The following is a 12,694-nucleotide window of genomic DNA, read 5'->3' on the forward strand; positions in this document are numbered from 1 at the left end:
ATATATATATATATATATTAGGAATTTTCCCAAGGAAAATATCTGTTTTTACTCCGTATGCGGTATGCATGAAAGGAAGCGGGGTGGAAATCGCTAACGCAGCCCACGTATATATATGGATATGTATATATATAAGTGGCACTGCCAGGGATTTGCCTCGAGTCTCGGTATGTGTATCAGCGTTTTTTTATTTTACTTATACTTGTTTGTTTATTTTTTCCCTCCTCATCTCCACCCCTACCATTCGGTTTTATTCGTTTCGGTGGTTAAACTTCTCGAGTTGAACTTTCCGGCCCTGTCTTTCTCTCCTCCTTCTTTTCCATCCCCCAAAAAAGAGCGCGATAAGCGGAGCAGCAGACGCTCCTTGAGTCTCGATCCTTGGGGATCGGCAGATACCTCGGGAATTTGCGACGACTAGCCGTCGGATTCGTTTCATTTGCATTGTTTGTTGATTTTTATTTTATTTTATTTATTTATTTATTTATTTTTTTTCACTTTTTACTCTTCTATCTTTCTTCTTTCTTTTTGATTAACCTTAATTCTTACGCGATTTAATAAAAACCGTTTCCAGCATCGCAGCAATTTCGTGTATCAGGTATATATAACGCTCTTTGGGAAACTCGAAGTTAACGAATTAATTAATTGCGAGAATTGAAACGAATTTTTCACGCTTCGCGTATTTCTTAGCGAAGCCTCTTCGCACGTATATATTTTCAATTGGCGTTATTAGCCGAATTGGAATTCAGGAACTACGTCGGATTCGTTGAGTATACAGCGAGACCCGGTTCCGTCTTGATTTCCACGTTCTAGGGTCGAGGGGGCGGAAATTGCATCCTCTATTTTCGTCCTCTTACCTTTTTTACGGAGGAATCGATACCCCGAACGATGCATAATCTACACGGCCGACCAAAAGTCCCGAGGGTCGCACCTTTCGAGCGACCTTTTTCAGCCCGGAAACGTGCCTGCGGGTTTTATTCCACGTGCCGCGACCCGATGAGAATGGCTTTGTTAGCGGAGAACCTTCTCCTCTTATCCTGATACCCAATATCCGAAATGGACCGCCTACAGCGGAAAACAAAAATTGCTCTCGTACAAAGCGAATAGATTCACTTATTCCGACTGATTTCGTTTATTCGATCAACGATCCGCTTCATTTGAATAAAATCTACTATAGAGTTTAACAAATTCACCGAGATCAATTCGATGGTTGTTCAAATCGATTCATACGATGGAATAAAATTTAATCAAATTTAAGAATTTTTATTCGAATCGAGTAAATATTACTGGGATTCGAAACGATTAGAATTACTTAAATACTTCTTAGCCGATATATTTACTCGTTGTTAGAAGAGAGAAATTTAACCAAACGACCATCGCATTGATCTTTGTGAATTTTATTATATTATTAAAGTGCGTCTTATTTGAATCGAACAAATTATCGATCGAATTTGGAAAATACGGAAGAACAAGTAAACAGTGTTTTATTTAAAAAAAAAAGCAATTGCTCCTTATCTCCTTAATTCTATTTGCGGAGTCCTGGAAAAAAAAAATAAAAAAAATTTTGTTCAAAACCTGCCCAAAGTTTTGTTAACGGAATATTACAATCGATGAGATTAAAAACTTGGGTACCTACAACACATAAATAAATGTACAACGTTTTATGAAATTTCCTCCAGTCGCGAATTGCAATTTTCCTCTCGCGAATCTGCAGCCCCGCAGCGGTCGATGAGAGATACTTTGTGTCACTTTAACTTCATAATCGAATTTCGCTGACGAGTGGTTTAATACCCGTAGTTAAGTTTCTCCTTCTCCTCTTCATCCGCGTCTCTTCTCAGCTGTGGCCTCGTTCCTCAAATCTATCCGTGGCAAATAAAACATCCCGTTCGTAATTGGCAGGTAAAATCGAGTTCTCGAACACACGATCCTTGTTCTCCTTATCCCCTAACTTTAACGCTCCCCTGATTATTTCGTGAAAAATTTCACACCCTTTCCAGCTCTCTCAGCCCAGCGGATTCGAACACCTCTTGGATTTCTTTTATTCCAGATATTATACCCGGTTATTTCGGTCCGTCTTGAAGAAAAACACCCCGTCCCCTTCCCTCCCTCCGTCCTTCGGCAAAGGAATCGGTTTTTCTCAATTTTTATTCAGGCCTTTTTCGTCTCTCGCTAATTTCATACATATTTATTGCCTACCTTTTCTCTCCCAACATCTCTGGACGTATACAACAATGCTGGGGAACAATTTCGCATCATCCCTTCTCCCCCTCCGTCTCGTTGAAACGCGATATTCTTCTACCGCCCACTACGACTTCCGGCTTATGGCTAAAACGGCGACCGCAACTCGTAACCTTTTGAAAAATTGCAAGTGATTCCCGGAATCGTTTTATGGATTTTCATACGATTCGGATATTCTGTCCTCGATTTATACGTGCACTTATCTTTCACAATTTCTTTCAACGTTCTTCGGCGTCGAAATTTATAGACGAACTTTGAAAAATCGGATGAAAAATCGCGTTTCAACGTCGCGTATATTTCGACTCTAAAATCTTCGTCCCCTCAATAATAATACTTTCAAGAAATTTTCTCGGTTCAGGATCTTGTCACATGTAAAAAAGAAAAAAAAAAACGAATAAAAATAATGAGAATAAAAAAAAAAAAAAAATACAAATTTCTCTCTCGCGCAATATTTTATCTCGTATTTTTTTTTCACTCGTACCGATCAAGGCGGCACATTATACTCACGTAACGAGGAAATATTTTCTAAATATTTCTCTTTCATTTCAACATTCTCGTTCGCTCTGTACGTCTACGGTATAATATATATATATATATATATATATATACAAAGAAGCGGCTCTCCTCTCAGCTTCGCCTTTAATTGGCTCGACAAAAACGTGGACGCAAAGAAACATTGGTAGAAGAAAAAGAAGGAAAACAATGGATTTTTCCTTCTTATACGATCGTATGACGTAGAGAGGAAAAGCGACTGCCATTAACTCGAGAATAGTAAACTTTTTAAAAGTATAAAAGAAATAAGTGTGCAGGGTGGTGGTTTACCACCTTGGAGATGTACCGTCGTGCGTTATTATGTAACATGAAGCGCGTCGAAAGAGCTGGAAAAGAAGCTGAAAAAATCGGTCATTAAAATATCTACCTTCTCTTTTACCAATAAACTATGGAACCTTCTTGTACATCAATAATGAAAAGTAAAAGCCAAGTAAAAGCAAAGAACTGTTGGTGTTCAAAGAAAATACCAGTCGCGACAAAATATTGTCGAATTAAGTTCGAAAATGAACATTTATATATGAGAAAGGCGTATTTCGATTTTGGGAATTAATGAATATATGAATAAATTATTAAAAATAATTAATGTTCAAAATTTTATTTGTACAAGTTTGTTATACACCTCTGATTCATTCGTTTATTAGACACAAATAAAATATTTTTATTGAGCATTAAATTTTCGCAACAGTTGCAAGAAAATCTAGCAACAGTGATCGTAATGAGAAAGAATAGTAACGGATACTAGACTTTCCAGTGACAGCTAGAAAACTAATTTTCATTTCCTACCTGAAACTATATTTTTCGATTGTGGTAAAAAATGAAAATAGTCAAGGACCGAGCGGTAACCGGAACTAAAAATTTCTCTCAGTGTATATCGATAAATATATGTCAGAAGAATTTTACTTACAGTTTGAACCTTGTATCGTTACTAACAAGTTTTCCTTTTTTTCTCGAGTAAATATATACGTCGCACGCCAATTAGATTTTCCCCGTTAATTTGCGCTTAGCGAGGCTGAATCCTCAAGGGAAATTAATTATTCACGGTGGGAAGTTTACAAGTAAACTTGGCGCGGCAGGGATACGAATTTCGAATTTGTTCGGCGTGTGCGGGGTGCGAAATGGGCGCGATAGCAATGTAACAGTGTATTAGGTCGAATCGGTTCGACCCCTGCAGGCGGCAATCGAGCAGCGAAACGGCGAAACGACGAAACGGCGAAACGGCGAAGCCCCTCGTACCCGAAACCGCATCCATCTACCGCCCATTAATTAGCGCTAATTTCCCCGCCGGGCTCGTTACTGTACTCGGTTTGTTATTACCGTGTTGTTGTTGCTATTAACATTCAGCAAATTATCACACGGCACGGCGCATCCGCGCATTGCATCACGGGCCTCGAGTAGTTTCGAAACGACCGGACCTCCGGTTTCCACCATTACCATTGTTATACGCACCTGCCAGATCCGTATAGTCCTAAGTTGTATAAATGTGTGAGAAGCTCTCCGCATCCCTGCCATACCCTGGAATTCCACAGCGGCAAATCTGCAAGGTTATTAAATTGCCAATGGGTGTCCCTTTGATTGGAGATAGGCAATGCCGTCGTGCAGTTCCACAATTAACCCAAACGGTCGTTATTTCCTGCCGAATCGTAACAATTCGCTAACTATCGCGATTTACGCAATTTACGCCAGCTCGTATTTTCCGTCGTTGGGAACTTTTTTTTTTTTGTTTTCCACCCAGGTATCCTGAAGTACCAATCGTCGTGAGAAGCTAACGAAGTTCATCCACTGATTCGTCAATTTTTGTTCAATAAAAATATAAAAGAAAAAAACAATAACCAAACGCAGATTATAGTTTTTATTGGCGATGAATTTTATAGAAATTTATTCGCACTTCGAATTACCTGCGGGACATTTTTACGTGCAGATTTATTCTACGTATGTATGGGTAAAAATTGGCAAAGTTTCTAGTTGGTTTTTTTGTTTTTTTTTTTTTTCTTTCTTTTACGTTATACGTACAGCTGGATATTAAATTGATTCAATACATGTATGCGGTCTATATATGTATACAAGGTGTATATAATACAGATACGCCTGGTTATATATTTAAATATATACATATATACATACATATATCGTATATACAATATTTCTGTACGTACAATGTACGGGACGGACGTGACGTAAATCTAGATTACAGGTTGAAATAACTGCAGCTGTGTATCTATGCACAGTATAACGTTTCGTTTGAAAACATATATCAATTCGTAGGTAAATTGTTGGGATATAGCGATGAGGGGCGGAGTGCCGGAAGGGGAGAGGTCGGGGGAGAGAGAGAGAGAGAAAGAGATGCATGGAAAACCGATACGCTGATCTACATGGTTTACTGATTAACGATTATTCGGTTCTCCGGGCTCGCAATTAGATTAGCCAATAATAAAATGTTCATTATACTTTTCGAGGGGTTTATAACGAAATTCATCATACCACTATTGTGTTCCCCGTATAATTCTCTCTTTGCATCGCGAACAAAGCTCGCCGCTCCCCCCCCCCCCTACCCCCCTCCCCCCCTTTACCGCCTCTTTTCGGATTTACTTTACATATTCCACCACTCTTTGGTATACGGTATGAATTATCGAACGACGGGGAAAATAACAGGACGCGATAATCCGCTTTATTAACCACCTTTCTCTGTACATACGGGTAGACCTTTATGCGAAATAGAAACGAGAACGGGATTCGGATTATATTGTAAGTCGCAGGAAACTCGACGCGGCATGCAACTTCGTTTGTAATTATCCCCCCTCCTCATACTCCTCCACCATCATTAGGGCAACGTACCCGGTGCATCTAGACACAATACAATGCCCCAAACTTTATGCCACCGCACAATGTGCACAACCTCATAAGTGCAGATTCCTTTGTTTTATACCAGCTGCCAGCTGCACGCCATCATGGGGTTTTAATCTCGTCGATCTGGCCGCAGCAGATCTGTAAACTTGCAGGAAACATTTATAAAACCGACGAGTTTTTTTTATTTTTCCTCCAGCTTTAGTTCCGTTTTTCTCTTCAAAATCGAGAAATTTTTAAAAGTGTTGAATGACGTTTTTTTTTTTTTTTTTTTTTTCATACCTTTCTCAGATCTGAGTTGCACAAAATTTTTCGAGGGTTACCCCTAGACGAAAAATATACACCTTTATTTCTTTCGATGAAAATATTTACTACACATGGTCTACACTCGATGTGTGCAGTGGTATGGTATAAGTTACACTTCTCTACTTGTCGCATGCTTGAAAATTTTTCCAGAGAGCGCGGTTTCTCATCGCTTTTACGGTGCTCATTATAGACAAGCTAGGTCGATATAGCACGATGTGGTAGAAACGCAGCAGCAGAAGCACCGAGTCTTTGATCATCGGTTGATTCCGTTAATTATCAGGAACGTACCGTAAGCGTGACGAAGACGAGGAGTGACAGAGAACTGCGCTCGGTTGATGCGAACTGAAGTGCAGCAGCATCGGAAGCTGGAGAAGGAAATATGAAAAGCCAGTAGAAAATGTAGGAGATGGATATATATATATTTTCGCACAGAGTGATTATTCTAGGAAAAACGGGAAACTGAGATCTGCCGGTGTGTAAAAACGTACTTTCCGATATTCCGCACTTCAGGTTGTACGAATGAGATGCGAGAGGACAAACGTGTCAATTTAGTTCCTCGGGCGAATTATATTGCAGATTTATGCAATAGTTGGTCGCAAATTGCCCGCGATGCAGGCTGAAAAATACGGTTCCAAAGTAATGCGAGACACAGCCGAGGGGCTTTGGAATACGGGATGTGAAAGAACTTTCAACAACTGGTAGAGAATTTAAAATTTCAACGCGAACTCGCCTCAACGCGACTTTTGTCGCAGAACCACTTTATCGCCTTCCCGTTCCCACGGATGAATAAACCATCGTTTCTACTTTATCGCTCTCTCTCTCTCTCTCTCTCTCTCTCTCTCTCACTCACTCATTCTGTGTCATACATATTTATTCATACACAGAGTGTACACCAATTTGTACACAGCTGTAATGGCGACGTTCGTTCCGGTCTCGCGTCGCCTGAATCACGTCTTGAACCGAAAGGGCCTCGAGTATACAAACCGTGGATACAGAGGATTCGGAAGCTTTCGAGAAGGTTGCGCGTGGAGCGGCATAAAACGCTTCAATGTTTTTAACCAGAGGCTCTACTCGCACTTGCTATACTCAGCACTCTCCGCTTATCCCTCTACAACACCATTCGTGCCTCCGACCGCATTGCGAAATATCGTTTTTCACCACAGATAACTCTATGGGGATGTCAGGGTGGTTCTTGTTTTGGTTTTTTTTGAAACTTGACCGTCACGCCATCCAAATTGCTTCCAAATAGATAAATCGAAATCTCCTTAAACGCAGGAGTCCTCTATCTCACCCCTAAACCCTCTCTTTTTCGTTTAAAATATACACATTTTTACTGAAATTTCCTCGTTGCAGGCTCTCCCCAAGATAGGCTTTGGGGTCCCTACAATCCTGGAACTCAGGATAGGACCTGGCCTCGGCCTAGGCCTCGGCCACAACCTACCACCACGACTACCACGACGATAAGGCCCTGGAGAACACGGCCAACGTGGCCAACCCGCCCAGTACGGCCAACGCGGCCGTACGATTACCCGAAGGAACCGTGGGGACGACGTCCGGAGAAACCAAACCACAGGATTCACCGTCCTGAAACACCTACGAAACAGAGGCCGGACAACAATCCAGGATACCATCCACGGACGGACAATTCCATCCCCAAGACCTGCGACACGAGCTACGACGCCATCAGCGTCATCAGAAACGAGATATTCATCTTCAAGGATCGGGTGAGTGCCCTGATATTGTGCGAAATCGTTGGCATTATCGCATAGTATTTGGAAGAAATTTATATTCATCTAGGTAATAGTTCGTTCTAGATGAGACGTAAATTCAAGTCACGTTGTATTTATGGTAACATAATACACGAGGTGCGAATTTATTCCGACGACTTAAAATCCGATTATCCTATTTTGTAAAAATTGTTTCCTTCTCCGTTATTTATTGTTCGGTGTGATGATTTCGCTAATTTTCGTTCCAGTACTTCTGGAGGGTTTCGGACAAAGGTCTCATGCCTGGATACCCGGCCGAGATAACTCGTTTCTTCAAATTCACTCAGAACATTCACCACGTCGATGCCGTCTACGAGCGGCCCAACAAGAAGATCGTCTTCTTCGTCGGCAGGCACTATTACGTTTTCAGCGGAAGCCAGCAGGAGAATGGCTATCCGAGGCCACTTACCGACCTTGGACTTCCAGCCCAGTTGACCAAGATCGACGGTGCTATGATATGGGGATACAATCAGCAGACCTATTTCTTCAGCGGACACCTGTACTGGAGGTAAACTTATGCGACAGATAATTAATTATCCTTTCTCCCCGTTCGTCGATGCGAATAATTGCAATGTTATTTGCAAGAATCTTTATTTCTTTCTTTCTTGTCTGTTTTAGATTCGACGAGGCCGCCAAAAAGGTCGAATTGGATTACCCAAGAGACATGGCCATGTTTGCCGGGGTCAGTCCCAACATAGATGCCGTTTTCCAAGCGAAGAACGGTCAGTGTGCTGATTCTCTCATTGCTACTTCATTATCTTTTATCATTTTTCAGCTTAAATAAGTCTCAACGACGTTACTTGACCAGGAGATTTCAATTCTACCATTTTCGTTTCTTTTTTTTTTATTTTTATTCTATTATTTTTTTTGTATTTAAATAATTCCTACAATCGCACAGACGTATTAACGATTCCGTGGCATTATAAACTGCAAGGCGTTAGAGTTGAAGCGGTGTTTTTTTTTTTTTATGAATTATTGGCAAAGTTCCTCAATATGCTGTATAATATACGGCCGGCATATGCGGGAGAAGAGGGCAAAAGAAATAGAATAAATAAATGTAAAAAATTGATACAATCGGAGTACGCAGATGAGATTTATTTTTCATAACCGCAAGTTGCGTTGAGACATGACTTTATTAATTTCATAATGCAGGAATACATATTTTAGTTTTATACTCTCGCCTCAGTGACTTCGTGTACTTTGCGTAAAGTGTATTTATGGATGGATTATTGGTTTCAGCTAAAACGTATTTCTTCAAAGGGAAGGGATTCTGGGAGTTTGACGATCTTCGGATGAGGGTGAAGAAAGAAAGACAGACACTCTCAGCCCCGGTTTGGATGCACTGTCCAAGGGTGTACGAAGATGAGGATGAGGATGAGAACAGCAATTTGCCGCAGAAGGACAGGATTACGGCTGTTAATTCGAGTACGCAAACTGTTGCAACACTTTACGGCTTCGTATTCATCTGTGCCGTTATCCTGAGGTTATAGTAGAACGAATTTATGCATTAAAAGAAAGAAAAAAAAATCCCTATCCCGATACGGAATGTATACGATTTTCTCGTACATTCGAATAACACACACATACACACACACACACAAGCACACGTACACGCACAATTTTCATATCTCGGGTATAATCAAACCTATCGAATAAAATTCGAACAGCTGCTTAATTCGCCGTCTGCACCCCTGATTGTTAATTGAATTATTGACGAAAGCTGAAGGGTATAATTTCGGATTTTCCGTTGCACAATAGAGCTATGAATTGATCCGCCCACTATAGCTTTCGCTCACATACCACGTGAAATATATCTGAATGTTTTGTACGTGCACTGCACACTTACACTGCCATATGAACGAAAAACTAGTAAGAACAATACATGTGAGAATTTACCTATTCTCTTTTTTTCTTCCATTCGGATAGAGGATTAGATACCAATGCGTTAGCTTACAATGTTTTTTGTTACGTGCCGGAAAATGAATTACCTATTTTTTATCATTTTTCTACTGGATGGGCGTGCACGTTTAGTAAGAAACTGCAAATTTTATGCAGTTGACCGAAAGATATTTTGAAAATGACGGTTAGTTGCGAGAATTATCATAATATTTACGTATAAGAGAACGACCAATACTTTTTATTCGGTCGAATTCAATTGTGACGTCAAATCAATATGCATAATCATTATCCATGCCGTTCAACTGTATTCGATCAAACTACCATTCTCTGACTTTGATTTATACTCATTTTTGTATACCATAGTTAATTATACGTAACATATAATCTAGGACAATTTATCGTATAGTGTCAGGTAATAGCTGTAATTTTCCTTGTACCAGACAGTTACTTATTATTATTATTATTATTATTTTATTTTATTTCATATTACTTTTTAATGACTTTTTGATTCATATACTTTTTATATTTAACTTGTATTTATATTTATACAAATATATATATAGATATGCTAACGGTTGCGAAATGCAAGAACGTAACGACCATATGGCAGTGCAATACTGATACAACATTGAACAAGTTTATAAAATTTATTATCTCAGTCAAAAATCCCCCCCCCCGTTGGTTTTGTTTTTTTATCTTGATCAATTCATCACAATAAGAATTTCATGATGCTTGCACAATCGGGAAGACGATTTGACTGAACCAAGTTAAAAAATGATGACAATTTAGTGAAACCTGAGGCCTTTTTGTAATCCGTACGAAATTTTGAAGAGAAAGTGTCTACCTGTACGAATTCTAAAATATGACACTACCAAGAATTCAATGAACGATAACTCGGTACTGTATGAAGACGTGTGAAAACGAAGCAGTTTTAGATAATTTGTGTTTTTCTATACATGGTTTAATTATATTTTGACACTTTTATGGAATTTCTGCAGTTAAAGGGTGTTTACATTTTCGTTCATCAAACGGTTTTAGTCAGAGTAGAATAAAGTTGAATTTATTTAAACGAGGTTAATAATAATACCAAGGTTTATCAATTGCGGATAATATTATTGGTAATCTACTTCTGGAATCGAAGAAAAACGATACAATTTTACTAAGTGAATACTTACATAGTTCTATCAGTTGTATAACTGTGATATTTATATAATCTGAGAGAATAGGTAGAATATTTATATGTGCTAAGTTTATACTATACAAATAAAAACTATTGCGGTGATGTCAAATTTAATGGGTTATCAACGGTGGTATCTGATCCGTCTACAACATTAAGAGATTAATTGAATACATGACAATCATAATTTCAATATTACATCCACTGACCGATTCCGAATAACCAGGAAATCCGTTTCAAAGGGATAATAAATAATACGTGATAACGATCTCATACCACATAAATATGTGCTAACCTTCCGGGAGAAATCAACATAAGTTTTGCATTCATTTACTAAAACCATGGTAATCCATGTATAACTATATTATGTGTAATACGAGAAAATGGAAATGGCCTTCATCGATGTGAATAAGATAATTTATACAAAATCCCAAAGCCTTACATGCCTAAGCCATTTTCGTCGTTCCACTTCTACCGAACAGAAGGTGTTTATGAGAAGTACGAACTGAGAGGGACGAAATATTTGAATGAACATTGATTCAAGCAGTGGTTGAATTACAGTTATACCAAATCTGAACGTCACATACTTACTATATTGTATTTTATTATTCTGATATATATATATGTATATACAAGAATAAAATGTAATTTCGTGTATTCGAATTTTATTTATTCTGATTAACGTAAGAGATGACTGTCCTCCTTTCTTCTACACCCAACGAATGTGATGAATAATGAAAAGGATAATATGAAAGAAAAGTTAACCCCTTTGTATTTTTGGCGAAAATTTTCGCGATTTTGAAAAGTGCTGGAATAAATTCTTTCTGGCACTATTCCGACGTAATTTTGCGAGAGAAATCGATTGGGCGCAGTCTGAATACGCTGCGATCAACGCATCAAAAGTTACAGCCAAAAAACAAAAACCTGTGTTTTCGACATTTTTCAGCAGGTGCTTTTTCCTTCGTAATTTCTCTCCTGTTGGTCCCACGCTCTTTTCGCTGCGTTTTTCGAGTTCCTGGGGGTCCGATCGGTCGGGAAAGGGTCATACAAATCAATTCGGAGACGAAAGATTTTTTGGTCAAAAAAAAAGGAAGGTTAACCCCTTTGTATTTTTGGCAAAAATTTTCGCGATTTTGAAAAGTGCTGGAATAAATTCTTTCTGGCACTATTTCGACGTAATTTTGCGAGAGAAATCGATTGGGCGCAGTCTGAATACGCTGCGATCAACGCATCAAAAGTTACAGCCAAAAAACAAAAACCTGTGTTTTCGACATTTTTCAGCAGGTGCTTTTTCCTTCGTAATTTCTCTCCTGTTGGTCCCACGCTCTTTTCGCTGCGTTTTCCGAGTTCCTGGGGGTCCAATTGGTCGGGAAAGGGTCATACAAATCAATTCGGAGACGAAAGATTTTTTGGTCAAAAAAAAAGGAAGGTTAACCCCTTTGTATTTTTGGCGAAAATCTTCGCGATTTTGAAAAGTGCTGGAATAAATTCTTTCTGGCACTATTCCGACGTAATTTTGCGAGAGAAATCGATTGGGCGCAGTCTGAATACGCTGCGATCAACGCATCAAAAGTTACAGCCAAAAAACAAAAACCTGTGTTTTCGACATTTTTCAGCAGGTGCTTTTTCCTTCGTAATTTCTCTCCTGTTGGTCCCACGCTCTTTTCGCTGCGTTTTCCGAGTTCCTGGGGGTCCAATTGGTCGGGAAAGGGTCATACAAATCAATTCGGAGACGAAAGATTTTTTGGTCAAAAAAAAAGGAAGGTTAACCCCTTTGTATTTTTGGCGAAAATTTTCGCGATTTTGAAAAGTGCTGGAATAAATTCTTTCTGGCACTATTCCGACGTAATTTTGCGAGAGAAATCGATTGGGCGCAGTCTGAATACGCTGCGATCAACGCATCAAAAGTTACAGCCAA

General features: G+C 39.2%; 1 protein-coding gene across 1 annotated transcript in view; it reads left to right on the top strand.

Annotated features, from left to right (window-relative positions):
• Window positions 1-11,433, top strand: part of LOC124304470 (matrix metalloproteinase-2-like) — a 156,921-nt gene extending 145,488 nt beyond the window's left edge. Inside the window, exons 7-10 of the mRNA XM_046762745.1 lie at window positions 7,288-7,658; window positions 7,910-8,208; window positions 8,319-8,422; window positions 8,940-11,433. Coding sequence (XP_046618701.1) covers window positions 7,288-7,658; window positions 7,910-8,208; window positions 8,319-8,422; window positions 8,940-9,190 — 1,025 coding nt within the window. The 3' untranslated portion in view covers window positions 9,191-11,433. The remainder of the gene's footprint in view (window positions 1-7,287; window positions 7,659-7,909; window positions 8,209-8,318; window positions 8,423-8,939) is intronic.
• Window positions 11,434-12,694: the final 1,261 nt, after the last annotated feature.

Source organism: Neodiprion virginianus, chromosome 5, assembly GCF_021901495.1.
Source record: "Neodiprion virginianus isolate iyNeoVirg1 chromosome 5, iyNeoVirg1.1, whole genome shotgun sequence".
Classification (NCBI taxonomy): Eukaryota; Metazoa; Arthropoda; class Insecta; order Hymenoptera; family Diprionidae; genus Neodiprion; species Neodiprion virginianus.